The sequence below is a fragment of the Dermacentor andersoni genome, chromosome 11 (genome assembly GCF_023375885.2).
Source record: "Dermacentor andersoni chromosome 11, qqDerAnde1_hic_scaffold, whole genome shotgun sequence".
NCBI classification, from domain to species: domain Eukaryota; kingdom Metazoa; phylum Arthropoda; class Arachnida; order Ixodida; family Ixodidae; genus Dermacentor; species Dermacentor andersoni.
In genome coordinates, this window is record NC_092824.1 from 109461512 (window position 1) to 109488091 (window position 26580).

At 48.1% G+C, this 26580-nt stretch overlaps 1 protein-coding gene across 6 annotated transcripts in view; it reads left to right on the top strand.

Moving 5' to 3' along the window:
• LOC126539451 (uncharacterized) overlaps positions 1-26580 on the top strand; it is a 104424-nt gene that overhangs the window by 67266 nt on the left and 10578 nt on the right. For 5 of the 6 annotated variants that reach the window (XM_055075395.1, XM_050186289.3, XM_055075397.2 and 2 more), the window contains 10 exons: positions 446-541; positions 1821-2017; positions 3486-3554; positions 4685-4772; positions 5549-5622; positions 16022-16329; positions 18631-18729; positions 19216-19667; positions 24838-24944; positions 25669-26174. In XM_055075395.1, coding sequence (XP_054931370.1) covers positions 446-541; positions 1821-2017; positions 3486-3554; positions 4685-4772; positions 5549-5622; positions 16022-16329; positions 18631-18729; positions 19216-19667; positions 24838-24944; positions 25669-26174 — 1996 coding nt within the window. The remainder of the gene's footprint in view (positions 1-445; positions 542-1820; positions 2018-3485; positions 3555-4684; positions 4773-5548; positions 5623-16021; positions 16330-18630; positions 18730-19215; positions 19668-24837; positions 24945-25668; positions 26175-26580) is intronic. The other variant, XM_055075398.2, reaches the window with a different exon arrangement.

Here is a 26580-nt window from a genome sequence, read left to right on the forward strand (position 1 = left end):
CTGGCTTTTACGGACAAAAAAATATAGTTTACGGTATATCAAGCGAAATGTTCCGTGTCCAGTAAAAATATTCTGTGTTCTGCCGGATATTATTGCGGAACTAATTTAGAATTCGTGCGAAATTCCTCTGAACTCCATTGGAAGTTAGCGCTCTGTCTTTCCCGTATTCTTCTCGCGTTCTTGTACTATTCAAAACATTTACTATGACATACCAACAGGCCTAAATTGCCACGACGGTGAACTCCGTTGAACTTTTCCGAGGATGCATTGAAACCATTTTTAGTGACGTGCGTGAGGACATAATTCCGCATAGCACACCATTATGAGCATCTTTTCCAGTTTCAAGGTGCACAATAAAAAAGAAGAGCTATGTGATGCTTATATTTGCTTCAGCGCGGCATTTCACGAAGGGATCATTGATGATGTCACTCATTCTATGGCGCAGGTGGAGGAGGAAGTCGAGGCGAAGAGGAGGACGCTTCAGGCCAAGATGAGCGAGGAGATGAACGAACTGCAGTCGCACGTCTCGCTCTTCGAAAAGGTTGCGATTGACTCGGTGCTTTTAACTTCGCACAGGCTCTCTTTTTTTTTCCTCCGCGTGTTCTTGCAAATACTGCTGGAACATTGTTAGAGAAAGGTTGAGTCACAGGCGTCGTTTTAGTGGAGGAGGATAACCTAGAATGTGGAGCGTTCGGACGGGTAGCGAGTGTAAACGCTATCAGCGTGGACCGTCTGTGCTTCATAACGCTAACGGGTTCTTCCTTATTTCTCACACAGCTTTCGATAACACGCGATAAAGTTTAATGTCTGTTATCATCAAGAATCCTACGAGCACTAACATATTCCTAAATATACCCAACGAAACGAGAATATTGTGCGAGTGGCGACGAAATGTGTGAAGCGTTTTGGCAGAGAGAGAGAGAGAAAACAAGGGTAGGAAAGGCAGGGAAGTCAACCAGGACAGCATCCGGTTTGCTACCCTTCACTTGGGGTGGGGGAAAGGGGAATAGAAAGAGGAGGAAAGGGAGAGAGTAAGCACTAAGTACGTGAGGGAGGGACACCAGCTGTGCAGCAAAATATGCATGTTTGCATAGAGCAAACGAGGGCACCGATTAGACAAAGCTGGACCTACTTTATGTATATCCTGTACATTATGTACATTATTATTTTTTAGTGCAAGCAGATGTATTACTTCAGGTTGTGCCTGATTTGTCATTTGTCATTTTCATGACATCTGACGAAACAAGCGTCACGATCGTCATCACCAGCAACATTATCCACGTGAGCACAACCATTACAACAGCAACAATAACAACAACCTTGATTGTCAGTTTCATTTCAAATCACAGCCACAATCCTTCATGTAGTTCGCTACCACCACTGTCGTTATCATCACCCATCACCTTCACCACACCATGAAATCTAGACAAGGCGCAGAGATCAGATGTAGACGGACTCTTGAAGTGACCAGCAGTATAGACAAACGAGGGTCAAGCTCAGGTTGGAGCATAAGGTTTCACTTGTTCGCCCACTGCAGATCACCACTACATGAGTATCCCTGCCGCAATCAGGATCATCGCAATCATATTCTCCCGTTTAATCAGTGTTGTTTCAAACGCGGAAGAACGGATTAGGAGAGACGCGTCCTTCTTTCGACCTGTCGCGCTTTTTCTTTCTTTCCTGGTTTTTTTCCGCCTCTGTTATCAGAGTCACCGTTCTTCCGCTGTCACACGTCATGCGAACGTGACGAGCGTCACAAAACGCGCGACAATCGCCGAAAGCGCGTACCTGAGGTCATCGCTTGTTCTCGTGGACCGCAGGTCGAGCAGTGGCTGCGGGCGAACGAGACGCACGACCGCAAGCTGACTTCGGTGCACTCGAAGCTGGACGAGGCGCTGCAGGAGAACCGGCAGTTGCGGCTAAGCCTCATGGACACGCAAAACAACGTGGCGCTGACCCGCAGCGAGCTGGCCCAGATACGATCTCAGTACGAAGACAAGTGCAAAGCCCTGTACGAGTGAGTGAGCGTCGTCAGTTTGTCGGGATGACGTTGATGGCTTCACGGCAAGTCAACCGGTGTTTGCAGTGCGAAGCGAAATCGACCTTTGTTTGGGTGCATTATAACGGAGGAAGTGGGCTGAAATAAGGGATCAGTAAATGCGCTAGCTGTTCTCGCTCCGTGTTTTAACGTCCATCGTCTCGTGCTGGGCACTCAACGACGGCATTGGTTAACAGCGCCGACTCACTGAGACCTATTCGTCTACAGTCTTTCGCACGAGCTATCCTTGGCGAGGGAGAAGGGGTCCAAGAACCCGCTGTACAAAGGAGCCTGCGGCTATGGAGAAGAGTGAGAGAGAGAGGGACTGAGGGGGAGAGTGAGGGAGTGAGGGGGAGAGAGAGAGGGATATAAGGAAGGCAGGGATGTTAATCAGTCAAGAGTTCGGGTGGCTACCCTGAGCTGGAGGAAGGAACAAGAGGAACAGAGACAAGGGAGAGAGAAAAGGGTTTCATAAAGACGTGCGCGGACAGTACTAGAGCCCGGCCACTCGTACAAATCAGGCGTTCTCAGAAAGCACACAAGTGTCTTCACTGCCTTCTGAGCAGATGATCGGTGGGGACGGTGTTCTAGTACTGTCTGTTCACTCAGAGGACGATCATCTAGTTTCATGAATGTGTTGGACATAGATCGTCTTTGTGCTTCAAAATGAGGACAGTGGCACACAATAGGTGATCAATGTCCTCCTCGAATCCGCAAGTTTGACAAAAGCAGGAGAATAGTGTCTTGAGCCTGCGCGTGTCTCATTCTGAATATGCTTATGCCTTAAAATGTATCGATCAATTTCTCTCCGCCACGGGTTTCGTGCAATGTCTCCCTTCTCCGTTATATGCGCACAAAGCATTGCTTTTTTGAACCCCTTTCTTTGTCTGCCTGAGCTTTAACAGCCGTTAGTGTGTTATTGGTTCTTCTGAAGCACGTTCGCTTTACGTGAGTTTACTTGAGCACAGTTATTTATATTTTTGTCTTAAAAAACAAACAACGAACGCTTCTTTCATTCCTCCAATTGTGCCAGGGTGAGCATCCGCGAGGGAGCGCAGAAGACTGATGGCTCGATGCGCGCTTTCTTCCCGCGGGCCTAGTGTTGGAACGAAGTGTAATTTGACGACTTTTGGAGGCGAGGCACAGTTCGGATGGTCAAGGCCGTGTTGGCACTGTTTGCAGTGCCTAACACTGCATGCTGGCAGGCAGTGCCAATACCAGCACGTACTCTACCTGCTGCCGGTGCTCCTAATTTTGCCTGCGCTGTGTGCCCGCTATCCTTGACTGAAATGTGTTCATGCGTGTCTTTGGACGCGTTACATAATGGCTAGCGATTGTCTTCTGCCCTTTATATTGTCCACAGTGTAATAGACTAATACTTCGATATCGCTGTCAATGTTTCGCATCTTGCGCGAAACCGCGTCTTTCTTTTTCTGGTCTTGTACAGCGAACGGGAGCGCATCATGGGTGTATTGCAGGAGCAGGGACTCGCCAGCAAGCAGCTTCAGCATCTTCAGTAAGTGTCATTTTGCCGTTCTCACTCAGTGCTAAGTAGTTTGTCTTGTAGCTGCATCGCACTATCTCGTTAGTTTGTCTTTGAGTGAACACGAGTCGGATTCATCATGGATAAGGCGTCGCTAACTGTCATTACCAAGCACTGTTGTCTTCGATTCTGCCTGACCGACTCTCACTTAGCCGAGAGTGATCGATACATTCGAGTCCCGTTCTAAAGCTTACCTATGTGCCTTCGAGCCTTGTAAACAGATAGATGCCATGAAAAAAAAAAGAAAAAGAAGGAAGAGAGAACACGTGAACTCGAACTCTGAACAACAACAACAACAACAACAACAACAACAACAACAACAACAACAACAACAACAAAAGCAACGGGAGAACAAAATTCGTGCTGCTTCGCATGAACCAAGAATGGCGAGATGAGCCGGCGCAAAAAGCATGCACATATAGAACATAACAGATTGAAGCAAAGTAAGCTAACCTGCTCTTCTCTCGCGGTTTCAAAATATAATAAAATGATTGCATTAAAGAATATTGATCAAAATATATGGCTTCGTTGTACCATAGCAGCACCCGTTATTGCACAGCTCGCCTTTTGAGCAGGAACCTAAACGTTTTAGTGAGCATTGTGAAGCGCTCTGTATAGTGGTAGCACGTTTTCAATCCCTGCAGAAAGTCAGTGTAGAATCAGATTCGCGAGAGTCGACAGGCAAGATTTTAAGTCGGGTATTATCTTAGGCGCTGGTACACTTTTCAGAGCTTGGTGGCCATTCTTTTTATCATAATTTTTTAAAATAAGGTTTTATTTGTCTTGTGCAAAGCAAATAAGACAAGCTGTCATAGTGGCGGGCGCTTTCGGCCGCTTATAAACACGGATGAAAGTTCTATGCGTTTTTCTCACATTTGCGTTTTTTGATGCTCTACCATTGTCAGATGCTGTTTTGAAATACGTATATTTTAATGGCCTGACTCTTCGTTCAAGAGATTGTCTTCCGCAATCAAGTGCATAAGAAGGTTAATCTTACAATAGAAACCGGAATAAAGATGAACGATTTCTTTTGTATCCTTCCTCTTGGCTATGAACTTCGCCCTTAGAGAATTTTTTCGCCTTTCGCCTTGTGTGTTTTGCAGAGAAGCCAACAGAAAGTTGCAAGACACCAATGACATCTTGCGGAGCGTCTTGGAGAAAGCCGAAGCCGAGAAGACGCACACTCCTGACGTATGACTGAGTTCGATCATAATAGGTAGATAGGACAGATGGGTAGGCAGATAGATTGGATAGACGGGAACGTCTACGTGGATAGACAAGAAAACACACCTGATGCCTAGAAATGTAAACGTGTACATACAGGCGGACGAATAGATGTATGTATGTATGTATGTATGTATGTATGTATGTATGTATGTATGTATGTATGTATGTATGTATGTATGTATGTATGTATGTATGTATGTATGTATGTATGTATGTATGTATGTATGTATGTATGTATGTATGTATGTATGTATGTATGCATGCATGTATGTATGTATGTATGTATGTATGTATGTATGTATGTATGTATGTATGTATGTATGTATGTATGTATGTATGTATGTATGTATGTATGTATGTATGTATGTACGAATGGACGGATAGAAAAAAAGATAACTGGGTGAACAAAAACGCTGCCGTAAACAGAGAAATGGTAGGACAGTGAGATATCTAAATGGATAACCAGCTTTATGTATCTATCGATTCTTTGTTCTATACATGAATACTCCTTGCTTTCCAGATAGGTACATAGAGAATATCGATGGTAGCTGATGCATAAACAGGTAGAGAGATATGCAGATAAATCAAGAGATTGATAGATAACCACTGAACATAACTCAGTGCGGCAGCTGTGTGTTTTCGTTAGCTTTGCATGAAACTTTGATAATAAGAAAAACACGTCTTGACTGGCTCTCTTTTATTTTCTTTCAATATTATATTCCTCCATCACACAATTGCAGTTGGTGAGACAAGAGTCGGTACTTTCTGACTACTTTGGCGACGCTGCCTTCATGCCACCCATGAGAAAGCGAAGGTACGTAGATGTTAAATAGCTGCTTTTTCACGCATTCGCTTACGTCATTGAGTTGTCGTTACGTCTACAGTTGGCACGAGTACTGAGCGAATGGCGTGTTTACAGGTCAATCGGCAAGATGTTTGCCACCTCTGTAAGTGACGCTGAAGAGAACGCTGGAATGACAAAATTTGCCATTTGGAAGTGTCGCAGACGCTTTTGCAGATCACCGTGTCAGAGGGAATTGTAGAAAAATCGTGATGTTGGGAAAAAAAAAGAAACAGTACGCACACTTTCACAATGATCGCGGTAAGAGTTCATCTTCGCCAAATTGTTGGCGAGGCTATGCGATCAGTAAGTATCGCAGTGCCTGTGTGGCGCTGTATACAAAAATCTCAGTTTGGGCGAACATACATTGACCAGCTAGTACGCTGCGTTTGTTTTCATTACGGCATCATATAAGTGGGTCGTTCAAAGGGGTTGTGGCACTATTCTAAGAACAAAGCTCGACGAGCTCTAGAGAAAAGAAAATTAGAAAAAACAAAGTGACATTTCGTTATTTGTTACTCCTGAGAGAGAGAAAGAGAGATGTGAGGGAGATGCGAGGGGTAGGGAAGTTAACTGGAAGAGAATCGTCTAGTTTGCTACCATGCTCTGGGGAAGAGTGTGGTGTAATCTCCTGAAGACGCACAGTTGGCTATGAGGGATGTGTAAACAATTTACTAAGAAAGAAGAGTAAAATACACAGACGTAAGCAACGAATGTATAGTGTTGCAAGTTTCCTTCAATAAACGCTTAATAAATCTGTGAGACAAGCAGGAAATGCTTCACCCTCTCACTGTTAAAAAAAGTTCCAGTTTCGCCAAAAGCCGAAGTGTTAAGATATGGCGGATCTTATGGGCATCAGCCATTGTGACGTTGACGCGGTTACAGAGGTCGACAACATCTTCTATATAACTGGTAAACGTCTCCCCGCACTGTTGCGCACGACCACGCTAACGTTGCTCGGCGCGAAGCTTGCGAACGGCGGGGCGCCCGAATACCTCTGTCACGTTACTTCTGAAGGCCATGCTCGTCTTGAGATCACGTTCGTGGTTGCGGTGCCACACGCTGGCGTCACCGCTCAAATAAAACGACACGTAATTCTGTTTTTTGGTGTTGTAACAGTGGTTGTGGATGGCCACCTGGTCGTAGTGAGCGAGCCAGTCTTCTACGTCATGGTCTTCGGTACCGCTGAAGATAGGTGGGTCGCGTTGACGCAACGGTCGGGGACAGACCACGGTAGTCATCGGGGCAGCGGGCTGTGGTTGTGGTGGTCCTTCTTCCGGCATAATAAAGACGGGCTGCAGTGCCCGATTGCGAAGTTCCAGAATTCCTGTTGTACCCCGCACCTCCATCAATTGTAAAGGTGGTTTATTCGTGTCGTAGAGCAGCAGTGACAAACGCAGCACCAGCAGGTAGGGCGCAGCCGGAGAGCTAACTGGGTACGAGCCATGCGATGGCAACGGGGCTTTTCAGCATGCCGATCTTCTTCACAATCGCGATATCTAGGTTCCGGGTTGCGCTGAAGACGTTTCAGTACGCCGGCGCGTTGAGGAGCATCTTTAGCGGTGTCGCATCTCGGTGGGACACAAGGTGCGACAGGAGAAAAAAGAAATACGCAGAAACTCTACTGCAGTTGTCCAAGTAGACGTAAGCATTGTGGCACTTGCTCATCTTGTATGCGACCTACGTTTGCGGCGATTGACGGAGAAGACAAATGTATGCTTGTAACCTGTCTTTGCTCTTGATCCGACCAATAAAAATCTTTATCAACGCTTATCTGTCGTTATCAACCTGATCGCACTCGTTCCAACCCTTATCGACAATTATAAACAGTTATAGGTCGTTATCAACCTTATCGAACTCGATCCGATCTTTATTAACCCTGATCGGTCGTTATCAACCTTATCAGAATCAATGTGACCCTTATCAACCCTTATCTGTCCTTATCAATCTTATCGGACATGATCATACCCTTCTGAACCCTTATCGGCCGTTATCAATATTATCGCATTCGATCCGACCCTTATCAACCCTTATCGGTCGTTATTAACATTATCGGGCTCGATTAAACACTTATTAACCCTTATCGGTCGTTATCAACCTTATCGGAATTGACTCGACCCTTATCAGCCCTCATCTATTCTTACTAACCTTATCGAAAACGATCCGGCCCTTGTCAACCATTATCGGTCCTTATCCACCTAATCGTACTTGATCCGCCTCTTATGAAGCCTCATCGGCCCTTACAACCATAGCGGAATTGCTCCTACCGAGACAGTGCTTGATTTTGAGCGCAACCTTGAGCGTACGCGGCGGTTGTGGCAGTCTGTACATCGTCAACACGTAGCCGGCATGTGAACTTCCGGCGCGGGTTTCGTGTGACCTTGGAAGCGTGCTGAGACACCGGCAGTCCCTGCCGGTTCCGTGTCCCACAAAGACGATGTACAGTACGCTATCAGCAAACGCTGGTCGCCTGAGTTGAGGCTTGGCCAGCACTTTGGCCAGCAAAGCACAAGCACCATAAAGCCCAAACCCTAATGACAACAATTTTGGGCGCGATGGCGACGAACCACGCCTTTGAGCGACGAAACGGGCCGTCGCGCGAACAGATCCCTCGTTCTTGTCGCTCGATCGCTCGGTTCTGGAAATCTAGAATTCGTCGCTCGTCGCCCGGAAGTGCTGTTAGCGAATCGACAATAGCGCGAAGCCGGGACTAGATGTACATCCTTCAAGTACTGCCGATTGTCGCGCAGTACGTGTGAACGATTAAAATTTGATACGTGCAAGGATAAGAACCTACTGGAAGACCTCCAGAAATATCTTATGCTGCTCTTTACAGTAAGATATGCCAACTTAAATTGATAACGCACGCGTAACGCCAGTTTCGGCGCCTATTTGCTGTCCTCATACCAGCAACACCGGGGAGACGTCGCTCAATGTGGTCGCTCGCGTGGGGCGTTTGACGACGAGCGAAGGCAACAGCCACCTCCATTGCGTCGCTTGTCGCGGTCACGTGCAAGATCGCTTGCATGTGGTTTGTACTTAAGAATAAGCTAGTGACGAGATTCTTGTAGCTCGAGGCAGCTAGAAATCTGATGCACAAAGCTGCCGTAACAGTCAAGTGATCAAATTTTATATGGGTGTCATACGCGGGGCACTTCCAATCGCAATCGAACTGCATAAGATTTCTCAGTCGCGAGTGCCTCTTTGCGCAAGTTAAGAATAAGCTTTCCTCAAACCCAAGCGCTTCCCCCAGAGGTGACCTAGCAGCACTGTGGTACGCGCACTGAAGTGCTCACTGCAAAACGCATATCCCATGCTCCGTGTAGTCGGGTACCAGATTTATAACCTCGCGTTTGTCTTTGGTTGCTTCGCTGTGGGGTATGTCGTCCAGTGTAATGTCGTAATTAGTTTAAACCTTTTTTAGAACCCTGCTGCAAAAAGCTGTTCATGGGTGGCGTGCGCCGTAAAAAAACTGAGTTGCCAACGCCCGATTTTGTCAGCACTGAGATGGCAGTAACACGGGAACGTCGGATGCTTCGGCAGAGAAGGCTATTACACCGCCGTCCTGACAACGCAAAACCAATCCGTTGTGGCCAGTCACGAGTCAGGGGAACGGAACCTGCAGCTCTTCCACTTGGAGTTGACGCAGCGTGCGAAGCCCATCATCTACGTCACTCATCTCTCAGCGAGCCACGTAATTAGGCACTCGCTGCGGAAGCACAGCTCGCTTCTTTGTGCGCAAATGGCCGACGGTGCGCGGCTCTGACTGGAAAACAACGAAACGTCGTGTGCCTCCGACCCGCCACCCCTTTGTAGCCGGCGGCACCTCCTTTCTTCGTGCCTGCAAGTAGGCTTGTCCTCGTGACACACAGACACAAGACGTGCTGGCAGTTCTCTGAGCGAGGTGTTCGGGAACGGCATCGCGGCAGAAGCGAAGCGCACCGCGCTGGTGGAAGAGAATGTGACGGGAAGAGTAGTAGTAGGGGAGGGTGGTTGCGGCGCAGGGCTGCCTGATGGCAGGCCCAAAAAGAAAGCGGGAGTGAAGAGAGAAAGGCCGAGCTTCCACGCATGCTCGGCGCCGCCAAAGCGCGCGCACCTTTTCCACGTCGTTACAGTGGGCGCCCTGTGAAATTATTGCGAGGACATAACTCTACCTACTCTCTCTCTCTCTCTCTTTCCTCCCTTCTTCGCCTTCGTACTCCTTCCCATACCGAGCCACGGCCTCGAGCGAGCCGCGGCTGCTCAAGGTGTTGGGGAGTTCTATGAAACGATGGCTGCACGCGGTGCTCTACGATGGGAGCTCCTTCTCGCTCGAGTCCTTCGGTTCTCCCAAGCAGAAGCAGCACGGCCAACAGCTGCAGGTTTCTCTCGCCATCCGCTGCCGCCTTGGGTGAGTTGGGGCAAGAGAGAGAGAGAGAGAGAGAGAGAGAGAGAGAGAGAGAGAGAAGGAGACAGAGAGACACGGCGAATGAAGCAAGCCCCGGGTTGGCGGGAAGAGAAAAACAGAATGCGATAGCGGGGTAGTGTGTATGTGCGTACGCTGCCAGGCTATCTGTACAGGAAAGGCAAGGGAGGGGAAGCAGCTTGCAGCCCTGTGTTTAATGCTCCGCGTTGCTGCCGCCGCCGCTGGCGTGGTTCTTCTGAACGCCCACCATCGACCTTCGTCGTGGCGAGCTTGCGTCCTTGTCGAACCCTGAAAGGGTCTTGAGCGTTCAAGACCAGTCGCCGCTTAGCTGGACCCGAAGACGACTTGCGGTGGCAGGAGTCCTGGACTGGCTGGAGTGTTCCGAGAATCGTCACCTTGTTCTTTGCTGTGTGTGTGTATAATCATCGCCTTGGCCGTCGTCGTGGTAATGACTCGACTCGACCGCAGATGTTGTGTTTGAAGTGGCGGAGGGTTCTCAACGTCGCTTGACCTTGGGTGGCCATTCAAAGAGAGATCATTGAGTCGGTCATTGCCTTCTTCATTGCGGACATTGGCTGGAGCCCCATTATTTTGGACGGCGGGAAAGAAGAAGTGGTGTTGACAGAGTTGACGGCCCGAGACTGGTCGTCCTGGAAGTGTCTTCTCTCCCAGCTGTAGCTGAACCGTACGCGGTGAACCACTCTGGATGTGTTGGAGCCACGACTGAATGGAGGCTGTTTTCATGAAGCGACTCAAGGCTATGTTCGGCGTCGGCAGGCGGGGCAAGTTGATCGTGAATGACGAACGCGGGCCGTCGGAAGTTGATCCGGTGATGTGCTACAAAGTGCTTCCGGTCGGCGCCGAAAACTCGGCGGCGGCCCGGGAATCGACGGCGACAGCAAACGGTTGGGCCGGAGGCAAAAGAAATTCGATTGTCGCTGGAGAAGAGTAGGTGACGCTTTTTTGTTGTTACATCGACAAAAGAGGGAGCAGGAGGAGATATAGCGTCTGCGTATGTCGTGCTGGCAAAGAAATATGTCACGATTAGGAAAAGAGGAAGAAGAAATAAACGTGGGCGGGTGAAAGGCGGTGCTAGTCCGACACCTGCTGCGACGAACGCGCTGAGATTTCTTTCACGTGTATTGTCGCAATATATCCATGTTTTGCGGGAGATACGTTTGTTGCCACTTTTTTTTTTTGTTGTTTACTGCGAGAGTGAAGGAAAGGCGGACATTTCTTGGTCTTAGAGTAGACCGACTCAAAATTTTAATAATGAATAACAAATTAGAAAATAACGCAATATTGACAGCTTACGTTGATTCGCCCCCGACTTCCTTCGTTTTAGAATAAGATTTGTCATTTAGAAAGCCTGCTTCGTAATCACGAAACATTACACTCTGATGGACATTATGGCTTCGATTTGGCAGACACCGGCGTTCATATCATCTGTATGTGAGATTTTTATGCGCCTGAAGCATTAAACCAGAAAACTACACCTGTAGTTTGCGCCGAAGTGCACAAGATCATTTTGTAGAAAGAGCCCTTGATTTTAGCGCACCTGGTGTTTGTGCGTGTATGGCTATTATTTTAACGCTTAATTAAGCAGGCATTGACAACTCTCTTATTCTTCTATTTTTGGATGATATCTTGAAGCTAATTGGTTTCTTCAAGTACTAACGTTTTCCTTTTGAGAACTTGCTAACTTGTGTTTGTTAATACGAATTTTGCCTCCCAGTTTATCTCATCGTAAACATTTTCTTTTTCTGTTCTAGAATCTAATTGTATCGGGTCATGATAGGTGATCGACTTTTCTGAAGCCTTACTATCGTGTTTGAAAAACGTATGATGACAACTTGGTGACTTTTGTCAAATACATCCTCCCTTGCCGCTCTGAATACGTATGTCACGGGGAGCGCTTTCCGTGCCTCATTCTTGCGAGCTTAATAAAACGACATTGTTATCGGTACAGCAGCACAAAAACGTGACAGGGTTGTGCATTACCGTGTCGTGAATCAGCAGTTAATTCTGAATTAGTTTAATGCTTGAGCAACTAAACCTCCGCATTTTTTATTAGTCCCGACAGCTGAATTAAGGTTTGACGGAACGTATCGAAAGACAACACCGTTACAACGTTCTATTGATTCTTTTTGATGAGTGATGGTAGTTCAGTAAGCCTTCCAAGAGGCTATGAAATGCTTGAAGAATTGTTTGAGGGAGCTAAATGAAATCACGTGTATGTTCGCCTGAAATCACAACTAAACCGGCCAATATTAGGGAAGTATCTATTGTCGACACTGTCCTATGGTGCCAGATTAGGTCAGGTGATACCAGTCAGTCTACATCGCAATATGAATTTTTGTTTGAACTGTTGACGTTCTATTGAAGCGAAGCACATGCAACGTTAAAAAAGGCCGCTGCTGCCGATATGCAACTTAAAACTAGGGAGGATAGTTAATACTCATGACACTCACTCCTCGTCCACGCAAGTAAACTCCCTGTCGAAACATCGGCTTTAGTCTCATGCTTCACTTGGTCAGCCACTAGTGATCATTTTGATTCTCCATTTACCCGTGAACCCTTTGAATCGTTCGGACACGAGTGCAATGGTGCATCTTATGTATGGCTTACGGTGCTCACGAAAATTCCTCTTTATGTACTTCCAGTAGGTTCACGTTGAAGCTAGTATTCCATCTTCAAAAGTTGAAATGCCAGACCATGCTCGACTACCGCAGCCTCCGTGTTGTTCCAAGTAGACTCTCTTATTCAGGCCCCTGCGAAACAGGTGGGGTATTGAATAATCTAGAGAGTCGCTTATTTTTTGTCGCTGCTGTGTGCGCCAAAGATATCGCGAAAGCGTAACAAAACCACGTTCTTGTTACTGGCTCATTCATCAAGATAGCAAACCAGTAACGACCCAATTGGAACGCCAAGCTTTAAGAGGTGTGAGAAGTATAATGGGGCGCGTTTAGTAAAGCGTATTGATGCGCTTCCCACGCTATCATCGTTTTACACTCACAGCTTTCTCTTGGGTTATTTAGGCTGTAGCGCAAGGCAAGTGAACGCTAATGATTTAAGCAATTTGCATTCTTGCGTTAAACCAAGGCAGTCGGTTTGCGTATTTTCAGTTCTGTGGGCATTTTCTGTTAAGCTCAAACGAGCTCCAGTTTGTGCCGTTTATTGCTTTTGTAGCTATACTTGCTGAAGAAGAAGAAAAACAGCATTGCTTCAAGAAACGAGGTAATTTCCATCCAACTCCATAATCTAATTGGCAGCGTGAATCGAATGTCTGCTAGTCTGTGCTTCGACTCATATTTAGTACCTCGGTCGTTGTGTTGTGGCTTTTCAGAATTAAATGAGCATTCGTCTCACCTAGTGAACGCATGTATGCAGGCCGCGCATTCTTCGTGCTGGCAGTTTTGAATGCCCTGAACGAGTGTGTAGATTTCGTCTATGTAAGCTCTGATAGTGCTGAAATACGTGCGATATTCACATCGCCTGTTTTTGACGCTCAAAAACAACGTTTATCGTATCATTTCCTAAATGCAGAAATCGTGCTCAGCGTTTTATTGCACTGTCATCGATAGCGCGGCAGCCATGACCATCTGCTTGATTGGAGCACCCAGTGGTTTCTCAGCCATAGAATTATCGCTTTCAGTTTCTATTGGAGGTTTCCTACCATAATTGTCGAATAGCCGCCTGTTGCCTCGCACATTCCGAAGAGACAGCTTGCATTTGTTAAACGTATACGACTGCCCTGAGTATTTTTAGAACGCTTAAGGGTGACATATAGGCGTATGTGCGTGCTTCAAAGCATTCTTGTGCCGAGTGGATATCAAGACGCGGGAACATGCTTTCTAAAAGGTTACGCTCCGCGAGAGGCGTGGCGTTTTAACCGTCCTTCTGTGTCTAAGTTGTGTATCACGTTCACGTTGATAGCGCTAGATTGGTACGCTTGCGGCGGAGTTCGGAAAGCGTAAGATTGGAACTCTCGCATCTATAGGGTCACCGCGACATTTGCTCGACTAAATGGCATTTCCTGGAAAATGCATTTTCATGGTTTGGCTGAACAATGCTGCGCAAAGTTCAACCCGTCCGAAGGAATGTTTTTAGTGTGGGAATTAGGAAGGTCCTTTCTCGGTCGTCGGAGAGCACCTGCAGGAGCAGTAATGGCGAAGTAGTTTGGACAGAGGTAGTTACGTCTCCCCTTGTGTAGAAGTAAAAAGCATAGTATTACTTAACTTTTTGTATATTCGCTAGACATACACCCTGTTCAAGGGTGTGAAATAGCACTTCTTACATTCCTTATAGGGTCGACATAGAACTTTACAAGCGTTGCTGTTCTCTTGGATCATTCTTTGCCAAAGTTCGAATTCACTCCTATACTATACCACCCACGTACTCGGACAGCGTTGGACTCACTTAGTCTGACACAGTCTGCTATCCACTTGAGATCTCACTAACTCAGAGCTGCACGAGGTCTGGTAGCCTATCGATAATTTCACATACAGTGACTGTCATAATTACTCGGAGTACTCCTAAAATGCCTCTTGGCTTTCCTTACGGAAATTGCTGGAGCTCTCCGTTTGCGATGCTTTGAATGTGCTGGGCTAGTATGTGTTCCGTCCTAAGTTCGCTCTTTTTAGCCTGTGTTTGTTAAACTTAAGTCGTTATAGATGTGTCTACATTGTTCGGCTAAAGTATAAAGGCGGCTGTACATTTTGACACTTGGCCACATTCGAAAAAAAAAAATCTGCACTTGCACTCATTCCCAGTTTGAGTCATATCGACGGAGTGCAGCGACTGCAAGCATGAATCTACCCGCTCGCACTCTCTGTCAGAGGACGCAAGTCTACAACCAACCTGTGAAGTCAGTCCTTTCACCGAGACGTGCGTGTGAAGCTGAGTGATCCCACTCGTCTGCTTACTCATAGCCAGCTGCTCACGTGATGTACAAGTCTACCGACTGATAGAGTCAGTGCACTGGCTTTCATGTAAGTGTGGTTGAGCGGAGTCGTAATATGGGTCGCCTCCAATGGTTGGAGCGGAATTATGAACATGCTGTTTCAAACGTAGCGATCCGGCGCTCACCCGCGGTGTGCCGCTTTGTTCTTCAAGAGTCTGTCACGTATCGACTGCGTGCATGCAATGTTCAACTACCGCTGGAGGAAGGTCAGAAGGCTTATCGCGACTGCACGTTGCAGGAACCTAGTAGCCATTATATGTACAATCGGGTGAAAGGCCCCAGCGATCATGTGGTTAAATTGTGAAGCTATGGAATAAAGAACAATCACGTAGTGAACCATGAGAGAATGAATTGGAATTGGCACAGCGGCAGCTGGCCGAGAGCCTGCTGAATCTCTAAAGGTTGTTATATTAACTTCTGCATAATTGGGTGGTGTCTGTGAAGACTATAGCATCAACTTAAGATAGCATTCGGCAATACTTGCGGGGTATAGCGTTTCGCTTTGAACTGAGGCTGCGTTTATGTATCCCGCATCATCATCATCATCACCATCATCATCACCACCACCACCATCATCATCATCGTCATAATCATCATCATTTAGGTCCGTTGCAAGACCAAGGCATCTCCTAGTTATCTCCAGCACCCCTATTCTGCGCCAGCTGACCCCATCACGTTCGCAAATTTCCTAATTTCATCGCAGCCCCTAATTCTCTGCCGTCCTCTACTGCGCTTCCATTATCTTGGCGCCCGTTCTGTAACCATAATATACCACTGATTATCCGCCCTAACCCGCATAAGTGTGCGTAAATCTGGCAGTCTTTAAAGAATAATAAAAAAGAAACTTTATTTTGCATCTTCCGTCCGCGCGAGCGCTACTCAGGTCCAAACATGCCTGATTTACGCACAGAACCATCACAGGTCATTCCTCATAATCTGACCAGTAATATTAGCGCGTGCGTTTGCTAACTGCGCCATTTCACGTCTATTGACGCCCTTCGCAGGCCTCTCGGCGACCGGAGGCCCCTCTTCGACCCCGAAGAAGAGGAGCGCGCCTCGGCCATCTGGTCGACGAGGGCCCCTTCCGTGGACCAGCACCCCGTGCTGGACCGCATCGAGAGCGAAGACGAGCCCCACGTGGTCGACCACAACCACCGCGATCAAGAGGAGCTGCACTCGCTGGAGCGTCAGGGGCAGCACCCGAAGCCGCAGCCGAAGGAGAGCGGAGACGAAGCGGCCGCCATGATGGCGGCGGCAGGCCACTTGCAGCCGCCAGCTGCCGCAACGGCGACCGCGCTCGCCGAGGAAGCAGGTGAGGCGCGCTCACTGCACAAGCGGCGCTATATAGCGGCACACCTGTCGCTTCGCCCCACGCGAGCGTTTTTCCCTCGAAAGCAGTTGCCCGTTGCACGTCCGCGCCCTTCACATCGCTCTGTTCGCGCGCGTGATTCTGCAGCAACCGCGCGGCGGGCGCTTCTATCTCTCTCGCTCGAAGTGCGCAGTCCATATCTAGGACACCAGACGTCAACCCCCCTTCGTTTTTTCTTGTTTCGAGCGCGTCGACCCTGGGGTCCGCGCGCGGGGTCCCTGCTTGTGTGTCGCAGGATACGTCACTCCGGCGCAATGCGTGCCGACGTGCTTATACATGCTCGCGCGCGTTGTGAGAAATGACCGCTGCCTCGCTGCCATGGCGGTGGTCACGACTTAGTTTATCGTCGGGGGTCGGCCGGCCTTCCGCAAGAACCCCGATGTGGTTGCGTTCGCATCGCGGCGCTTCTCCCGTACACGTTTTCTTACTGTACTTCCCCCCCCCTCTCCCCCCCCCCATCCCTGCCTGCCCTGTACATCACGTGCTGCTTGTTTGAATGACGTATGTGCGCGCTGTGCCGCCGGCATGTGCGGACCTTGGAACGAGAAATACGAAGGAACTGGGGCAGCACATTCTGGACAGGTGTGCTGGTAAACGGGCTGCGAGAGAATAGGTTGATAAAGCGATTGTAGCGTTAGAGGCAAGGACACAATTGAGCCAATTTTAAAGCGGGTCACGGCAATCGCGCCGGCATATTCACGAATGGCATGCTGTGAGGAAAAGTCAAAGGTTTCTCACTGGGCGTTCCGCTCTCCCGCTGCGAGAGAGAAATTCCGTCAATTTCTACTCCGAAGAGTTGTTCGAAAAAGTCTCGTCCGACGGTGTGCTTTCGAGTCGACGTGCAAGATTGCCGTACGACGAACTTACAATTGCCGAGAATCGCTGCACCAATTGTAGGGACCTTGGAGCGCGATGATTTCCAACTCCAGTTCTTGAACACGTAAAGTGGGCTCAACAAGTAAAAATTAACTGGCGAAGTTTCTCAGACTAGTCATTGGTCATCGAAGTTGCACCGATCTGTGTGTCAAACTCCCTGCAATAAAGAGTAGCCATCAATATATTCCGGAAATTGTTCTTATGGAACTGTGCGGAATAAAAAGAAAAAAAATGTGGAGTGCGTTTTGAGGTGCACCCGTGTAACGCAGGCGGCACATTTGTCGTGGGTTGGTAGATGCGCGACATGATTTTTTTTCCTTCGTGGTACATAGGTAGGCTACTGAGGTATCTAACGCTCGCGCTTACTTTAAATGTAAAGCTTCATTTATCAATGAACAGATCGGGGGTTAAAGTCTTCCTTTCCTACCGATAATTTTTGCTTACGCCATGTGCCTTCGTTGACAATTTTTGTTTACGTTGAAATAACATCAAACTATAGGCGGCTTGGGTATGTTCCAATTATAACGCTCCCTATTACGACACTAGGTAATCCACAACCTTGCCGAAGAGTTTTAGATATTAAATGTTCAAGCCTCGTTCACTTTGCCAGCAGCTCTGTGTACAACGTTTGTAGGGCTTCGAGTGGGAGTCGTGCAAATATGTTTAATAATTGCCGTTTAATCATATGCAACCAACGGCATCTTCCCTACTGAAAAACCTATATGTCCCCTGTTTAAAAATCTCATATGAACATGTGGGGATCCCGTATAAGGAAAACCCGTATGTTCCCATATATCATACGGGACATGCCTCATATGATATTCCAGTATATGTTCATAGTCTGTATTTGGAGGTTTTGGGGTATATGTTTCTTGTTCTCGATAAGGTGTACCATACGATATGTGGCAGTGAGTGAGTAAATAAATTTTATTTAAGAAACCAAGCTGTTGGGGCGCAGAGCTGGTTGGTCACCCTATTCCAAGTAGCCATGACTCTGTGCGGATAGCCTAGCTCTGATAACCAGTCACAAGTGGTCCTCAGGACTTGGGCTTGTCATCTGGGCCTCCCACAGGTCCTCTGTTGGTGCTTGGATGGGCGTTGTCTGTGGGTTCTTGTTGCATTCTCAGACCTTGTGGTAGGTTGTTTGGCGTATTGCAGAATTTGCTTTTTCTTGAATACGTTGAGGGATACATGGAGTGTAGCAGAGTGCTATATAGAGGTAACGGCCCACTCGAAGTCGGCGTAGTATGAAGGCTTCTCTGTTAAGCTTGTAGTGTGTGGCCGAATATCCTCGCGTGTTATATTTATAACGTTCTAGAATGTCAGAATATTTGCTTCTTATACTTTCGTCTGGGTCTGACGCTATAGACGATGTCCTGGTGGGATTGCCCGGCGTACACGTTCTCGGGTGGCGGCGTGAGCCGCTTGGCTTCCCACAAAGGATTCATGTCCCGGGGCCCTGGCAATGTACGTTACAGGGATGTCTTTGTTCTTGATGATCTTGAGTGCAGTCTTGCTAACTATTCCTCCCGGGAAATGGCGACAAAGGCGAAAGAGTCTGTGACGGCGATGACCGGCACGTCCCCTAGGCAGGTCCGCATGGCTATTGCTATAGTGACCTCTTCGGCTACCTAAATGCCCCTAGCAACCACTGGTGCAGCTGCTATCTCTTCGTACTGTTTGTTGGTAACGCAGGCAACATACCCCGCTGCCTTGTATCTCGCGTCGTCGTAGCGCAGTGGGAACATACGAGTTTTTATACGGGATCCCCATATGTTCATATGGGGTTATATGATACGGCACATAATGTTTTTTTACGATAGAGTTGTGGCGCGCGTCTGTGGCGTATGTCGCGAAACTCGTTGTCAAATTTGTGCATAACCAAAATGATCGCGGAAATGTGACGTTCATTGCCGCTCTTCATCGTCCTCTCACCTCTTCGTTCTTTTATAGACAGCGGCCTATCGACCCTGCGTTCTGCAGCCGCCCTGGACTCGGCCGAAGAAGGCCGCCAGACTGACTACAGTACTCCCCTCCCGTCGCTGTCTTCAGAGACCGTATCGCTTCGCAACCGGTCCTTGTCATCGGCGACGCCGTCGCTGCACGACCACGAAGACAGCCTGGACTCCAATCCAGCAGGTGGCCTGGCCACTGCGTCTACGACCACGACGTGCGGAAGCGCTCACAGCAACGGGTCGGTGCTCACGTCTAGGCCTCCGCTGCCCGTGAGGAGCACGAGTAAGGCTAGCGACCGCAGCGTGCAGTCATTGCCGCCGTCGTTCGGCGAGTCCGCGTCCAAGGCGTCGTCGTCGTCTTCGGGAAACGGCATGGAAACCAGCGCGCCCGGTGCGGGTGCGTCCATAAGCAGCGAGAGCGGCATCGGAAGCCGGAACACGTGGTGCAGCGTGAGTTCTTTGTCTCGTATTGTTGTTGTGCCGTTTATGTGAAGAACGATTCACTTCTGCTTCCGGAAGACGGGACAAAGACAAAAGACGGGCAGGGCAAAGGGTACTACTCTGGACGCCCCAATCCAGGCATAGTGCCAAATTCTTCAATGGCGGCATTTCGAGCCAATCGGAGAGGCCGTAGCGGCCCTGTGAACCAATTAGAACTTTCAAGATGACGAATTCGGCAGTATGGCGGTATTTGACTATGTCCAGTATACCATACAGGATCGCTAATGAAGAGTGAAGCACTATGAAAGAAAGGAAGACGAGAAACACACAAAGCGCTGTTTGTCTTGTACGTATGTATAGTGCGTCTCTTTCTGTCCTTGTCTTCTGCGCAACCTTACCATCGCAGAGATCAAGCCAGAGAGGCCATGCTTTCATTCTAGTCAAGACATGCCTTTCTCCTCTGATGTCTGTCCGTACGGTAGAGTGCAATCTGCGAATGAATGAGTGCTGGCAGGAACAGTTGTTAGAGGGATCTGTAGTCTGTGACAACTTAAGAATTACAAACAAGCTCCACCTACAAAAGTACAGTGCACTTGCGCTTCTAACCTCGAATCCACTCACAGCTTAATGGCATTGCTCTGGTGATGCAAATGCTGGGCTCATTGGGAATAAAAGCTCGCTGTTTCAAGCTGAAATATTGGAAAAGAGTTATTATTGCAGAAGTAAAGATATTATCGTTGGCTGAGCCGTGATATCAGGATCGCCCATACAAATTGCCGCATGTTTGATCCTGAAAGCAGTGACACAAAGACAGAACTCTACGAAAACAACAACAACAACAACAACAACAACAACAACAACAACAACAACAACAACAACAACAACAACAACAACAACAACAACAACAACACTGTTTTAAACATGCAATAACGCTTGCCGTCATGGAAGTAAGCCTACCTTATTGGTTGTATATAACGTCTATATTTGTGAGAGGACTGCTGCTGGCTCAGCTCTCTTTAAGAGGTGAAGGATACGTACACTGCGCTTTTGTAGGTGGAGCTTGCTTCTAATTATTAGTTTTCATCGACTATAGAGTGGCAGTGATGCCTGTTCGACTGGTTGAATCAGTGGGCGGGTAAAGGTGAGGTGTGCTTCCGAGGTGTACTGACAACACTATTCGAACACTCTGGCCTTGTGCGCTAATGAGGCACAGGCAAGGTAAGAGGTGTTTGTCTGGCCGCCGTATTGCTGGAGAGGCCTGACACGTGGTATAGCGTTAACTATAAAAAAATTAAATTGTGGCGTTTTACGTGCCAAAACCACTTTCTGATTATGAGGCACGCCGTAGTGGAGGACTCCGGAAATTTCTACCACCTGGGGTTCTTTAACGTGCACCTAAATCTAAGTACACGGATGTTTTCGCATTTCGCCCCCATCGAAATGCGGCCGCCGTGGCCGCGCGTTAACTACAGGGCAGCTACAAACGCGGTACCGTAGTGGAAAGTGACAAAACAGCGAAGGGAAAAAAATTGATACTGTCCAGAATTACATGGCACGTGTGTCTTTTTCATTCGTCCTTCGAACCACTGTGTCACGTTTCTAGTTGCTGGAGAGGCCTGACACGTGGTATAGCGTTAACTACAAAAAAATTAAATTGTGAAGTTTTACGTGCCAAAACCACTTTCTGATTATGAGGCACGCCGTAGTGGAGGACTCCGGAAATTTCGACCACCTGGGGTTCTTTAACGTGCACCTAAATCTAAGTACACGGGTGTTTTCGCATTTCGCCCCCATCGAAATGCGGCCGCCGTGGCCGCTCGTTAACTATAGGGCAGCTACAAACGCGGTACCGTAGTGGAAAGTGACAAAACAGCGAAGGGAAAAGAATTGATACTGTCCACAATTACATGGCACGTGTGTCTGTTTCATTCGTCCTTCGAACCACTGTGTCACGTTTCTAGTAACTGAACGTAACTGTGTTTTTTGTCTACTTAGTACTCGCGCCCTCACCGCGGCTTAGACATGACAGCTAGAAAACCTGACGATGAAAGTAACAGAATGAGAGGACGATGTCCCTTGAATTCCTCGTTGATCTGTTTTAACGGGATTAGCATTATTAGGATATTTCACGCACTTTCTCGTTTCTGCCTGCCTATCTTTGTCTCTAACCGCTTTCCAGCAATTTTGGGTCACTGGGTAGATCATGGTATAATGGGTAGATGGGTAGAGCATCGGGCTGATGTGGTGAAGGAACCGGTTTCAAAACCAACCGTCTGACCAACTTGAATCACTGGGTCCCTAGATTTGTGGCACTCGGTTGGTGGCGCTCATCAGTGAATCTCTTTGATGCCAACCTGGGTCACTGGGTAGGTGCTGATCTTCAAAGAAAAAGGAAATGCCTAAATATTTATCCAGTGCAGGGCGGAATAGAAACCGCGTCTTATATATTGAGTCTGTATATATAGTCTCCCAAACGCCACGCGCGAACTTCGCGGCGGTGCCGCCAGATGCCACAGGGTGTCCAGTGTAAATAGAGTTACTGTAACAGTAACTATAGTGTGAAGCACGACAGAAGAGCCCAGCTGGGTACACGCCTCATACGTGACGCGTTTTGGTGTTGGCAACACCGCGTGTCGCTGCAATGCTGCAATGCTAATAACGTTAACGTCGACATTCATCGTGAGATGGGTTTTGTCGGAATTTCTTTCTTACCGAATTGTCAAGAACTGGCAAACATGAGTAACTGCGAACAGAATAACTGGAAACAGGTGCTTGTGATTACTAAACACAATACTCTGACTATACGTCATTATATAGACCCAATTCACGTGCAAGCTACGTGGCGAATGGTCTTAACCAGAAAGATACGAATTGGCCACAATTGTACAGCAGGTTTCGGGGCCCCCTTATGTGCTGTACTTAAGCAGCTTTTTTATCGCTTTCACTTTATATTGTGAGCAAGGTTTCCGTGCTGGAGTCCAAACGTCAACTGCGCTAACTTTTGTTTTCGTATTTGTCTTCTTTGTCGGTTGTGTATAGTACTATTTACAAGAAGTCGTAGCATGATTCTTTTTGTTCGGTTTTGTACGAGTGATGGCGATTCTCGTACCTCGTTTCTCCCTGCATATTGCTTTCGTGCATTTTTCAAGAATGTATATTAAGTCCGTCCGAAACAGAAAATTGCCGGCAGAACCCATCTCACGATGAATGTTGACGCTAATGCGATTAGCATTAAAGCAATGTAGTGATGCAACGCACTGCCACCACAGACACATAAAGTTGTCATTTGGCTGCCAACGTCACCTCCAAATGATACCATGACACAGTATATCGTGTAGTAATCACCCCACACCAGTTGAAACTCTGCGTATCCCTAGTATTTTGCAGCGACATTCTTGCAATGGCTTTCCATCTAATGGCCGCACTTGACACGGAGGTGTCTGTCGTGAATGGGATGCTGTCGCTTTAATATAGTTCAGGCTACGTATGCTCCTTGCATCACCTTGGTACACCCTTTCTGGGCACTGGCTGAGAATGGGCACATGCCCATATATCTTACGCAGTGCCGAAATTGTCTGCTCGGGTGCATAACCTGCGGCACGCGCGTACCAAGTGACACACCATGTTGTCTACTAGGCCAGATGGCAGCCAACCGCAGGTTGTCTATATATCGACCACATACCCAGTGGCTCTTGCCTGCTCGGCAAGACAGCTGCCACCATATACCCTGTGGCCCAAGCTAGTAGATAACTTGGGCCACTGGTTGAAAGTGGTTAGATACAGGCGGAAAAACCGGAAAGTTGTTTAAGTTGCCAAAGAATGCTAATCGTTTTAAAAGTAATCGAAACTAAATGCTTTCGACCGGTCATTTCCCGACGAGCTTTTCTTTCGCTCGAACTGCCAAATGTTGACCCGAGACGTTGACATTACTAACTTTTGTATGGCGCTTGTATTTTGTACTGATCGCGTATATAACGCAGGAACCCGATGGCCCACATATTATAAACCAGAAACTTCAATCGCAATAATGTTTGTGTTCGACACTTGTATTCGTTATAGATCAGGAGTATCTCTAGCGTAAATGCCATAATTTCGCGCCCTACAGGTGTTGCAGCGTTTCGATCTATTGCTTCGCGGGATGTTGCTTCAGTATTGCACAACGACAGCGCCTCGCTCTCGCTGTGGGCGCTGAAACAGAAAGCGTACGGCGCGGCTTGCGCGGCTGAAGCTGCGCCTGACAAGCCTGTGTGCGTGTTTCGTTCACCGCTCGTGAGCTTGATGATTTGCGAGTGGCCGCCAGCAAAGGACGCTCTTGTTAGTCGGGGCATTGCAGGGACGCTTCACGACGGTCGCTTCGTCGCCTTTCTGAGTAATTCCGTGCTGAATAGAAACAGCGTAGCCTGAGTGATTCCCTTCAGGTGTTGCTGAGTTCCACGCGTGAAGCGCCAGCTTTGCGATAGTTCGTCAGACGCAGGGAGTATATTGTGCGCGGGTTTCGTAATAGGCGCTTAAAGTCCAAAATAACTGCTTCCTCTCACCTTCATCGGTATTGTCATAGCATTGACTGGCGACCATAAGTACGGTGAACGGCCTTTTTCATCATGTTCAGCTGGGCCTAAAAGCAAGCGCCGATGACTTTGGCCTTTGATTTGTATTGAAACTATCTAATGTCTAAGAGTAAAACACGATAGATAAAGAGATACAAATTTGTCGTTTGCTTGATCACGCTACGCGGAGAGCGCAAAGGTCTTGGTTTACACTGCATACATTGCTGGGCGTTGTAGCGAATAACCTGGAAATTCTTATCAAGGCCCTAGCAATTGCGTACCGTTCAGTTGCTGGGCATAGCCGTACTTTCCTGATTTTGTAGGAAGGCCTGCGCGCTGATCAGCATGGACGTATGTTTCGAAGTATGTTAGGGGAGAATGCTGCAATCCGTTCACTTCTACTCATGTCATCTTTTTCAATCACGCCACAAGTTGTCGCCGTGGACAGGCCAATGAAATTTGGTGCCCATATGTTCTGTCACATCCATATCAATAAATAAAGTTGTCTTTGGAGAGAAGGGAACGTAGTTAGCTTGAAGTGAACGCGAAAGCTCTGCGACGTAATTTCTTGCAGTATTCTGGCATGTATTTGCATCATACTTCACTGGGCTGGTTTTTGTTGTTACCTGCAGATGGAGAGTATCGATGACTCGCCGAAGCCGATGACCCGGGGAAATCTATCTTCTAGGAGGATTAGTGAAATCAAACGGCAACTAGGTGTCGACCCAAGTACCGCGAAGTAAGTCCTCCGCTCCTTTTTCTTGTATATTTTGTTGAAGTTTGCACCATTCTAAAGGGTTGGAGCGGAATGACTTTTAAACGTTCTGTAAGTCTAACTGAGTCATAATGTGTATGCGCGTGTCCATCGGTGTATGGTCGTTTGCATGCCTGTGTTATCATTGTGTACATTATATTTCTCACCTAACACTTCGAGCAGCATGTCACAACGTCAGTCGCGCTATCTTGAAAAAGCAGCGCTAACGCAAGGGGCCCAAAGACTGTGTCTGTGAGACCGCGCGAGGGAAAGATCAGCGTTGTGTCTGTATTTCGACCTCCACTTCTTGATGCGCCCTTTAGCCAAAGCTGGTGAGAATCACCAACTCGCCGAATTACTTTTTGTCTTTGTGAGGTCTTGCGTGAGGCGGAGCACATTGACGAGAGCCGCCAGGCAAAAACGAAAAACATATTTATTCTGGTTACGTCAGCAGTTGCCGGGAGCGCTGGCCACCCCAAACGCGAGTCCGCACAGCTCGGGCCCGTGCGCCTCTGGCATGTCGACAATGACGATTCGTTGACCAGGGTGCTGCCGCTACCGTCTTATCAGCTAGGCCAACATCCCAAGCTTGTAATAGAGTCAGCATTTCTTTCTCTCTCCCACTTTCCGAAGCTATCCAGCGAGCCTTAACGGCACTTCACTTTCGCCACATTTTACCGTTATTTATCCGGCGGCCTGTTCTCCTCAGGTACCACCGTCGAGCTCCCAGCCCGTCCGGTTCGTGCCAAAGCGTCAACATCGCTCCTTCGCCGAGCGCTCTCAAGACGAGGCGGCAGAGGTCGCTGTCTCCCCAGAGGTCGGGAGTCCCTCCCGTCCCTCTTCCGAGGTCCAGGGTCACCTCTCCGGAGCCCAAGCCCGTGCCGCGGCGCCACCTGTCGAGACAGGACACGCCGGCGAAGTCGACCGACGAGCCCGACCAGGACAAGCCGCGCGACGACGGCTACGTCGAAGACCACAGGAGGAACTCGGTGGCGCAGATGAAGGTCTCCGACCAGGAGACTCGGTGTAGCCGCAGGATCTCTTCCGGCTCCACGTGCTCCGCCGATAGGTCCATCGGCGGCTTCACTGACTGCACGGGCCCGCCGGAGCACACGTTCAGGGTGGTGTTCGTCGGCGACGCGGCCGTGGGCAAGTCTTCGTTCATCATGAGACTGAGCAGGGGCATCTTCATGCCGCAGCTCACCTCCACGCTTGGTAATTAAGGCTGGCTTCTTATTTTTATTTATTTATATATCGTTATGGGAAAGGAAGATATTGTCATCCATCCGACTGTATCACTGAGGTATGACGGAAACGCAATACGGTTTTCGGGTCTGATAAACCCGTACTGGGTTTCCTTTGTAGCTTTGTGATAGAGTCCCGTGAATGATAGTTTCAAAGCGAAGCTTTCTTTGCGAACAGTTCCAGACATTCGTGACCATGCATCGGTGTTGCTGGCTCGCCGAGCAGCTCGTACTAACTTTAAGGGTGTACGTCCTGGCTACTGGAGTTGTTTTCTACGGAAGTTCACAGTAATAAAACAAATGAGATATCTTAATTGCAACAATGGACGTCATCAAGAGCAGAATTTCTTTAATAAAGAAACTCTTTGTGTGCCTGC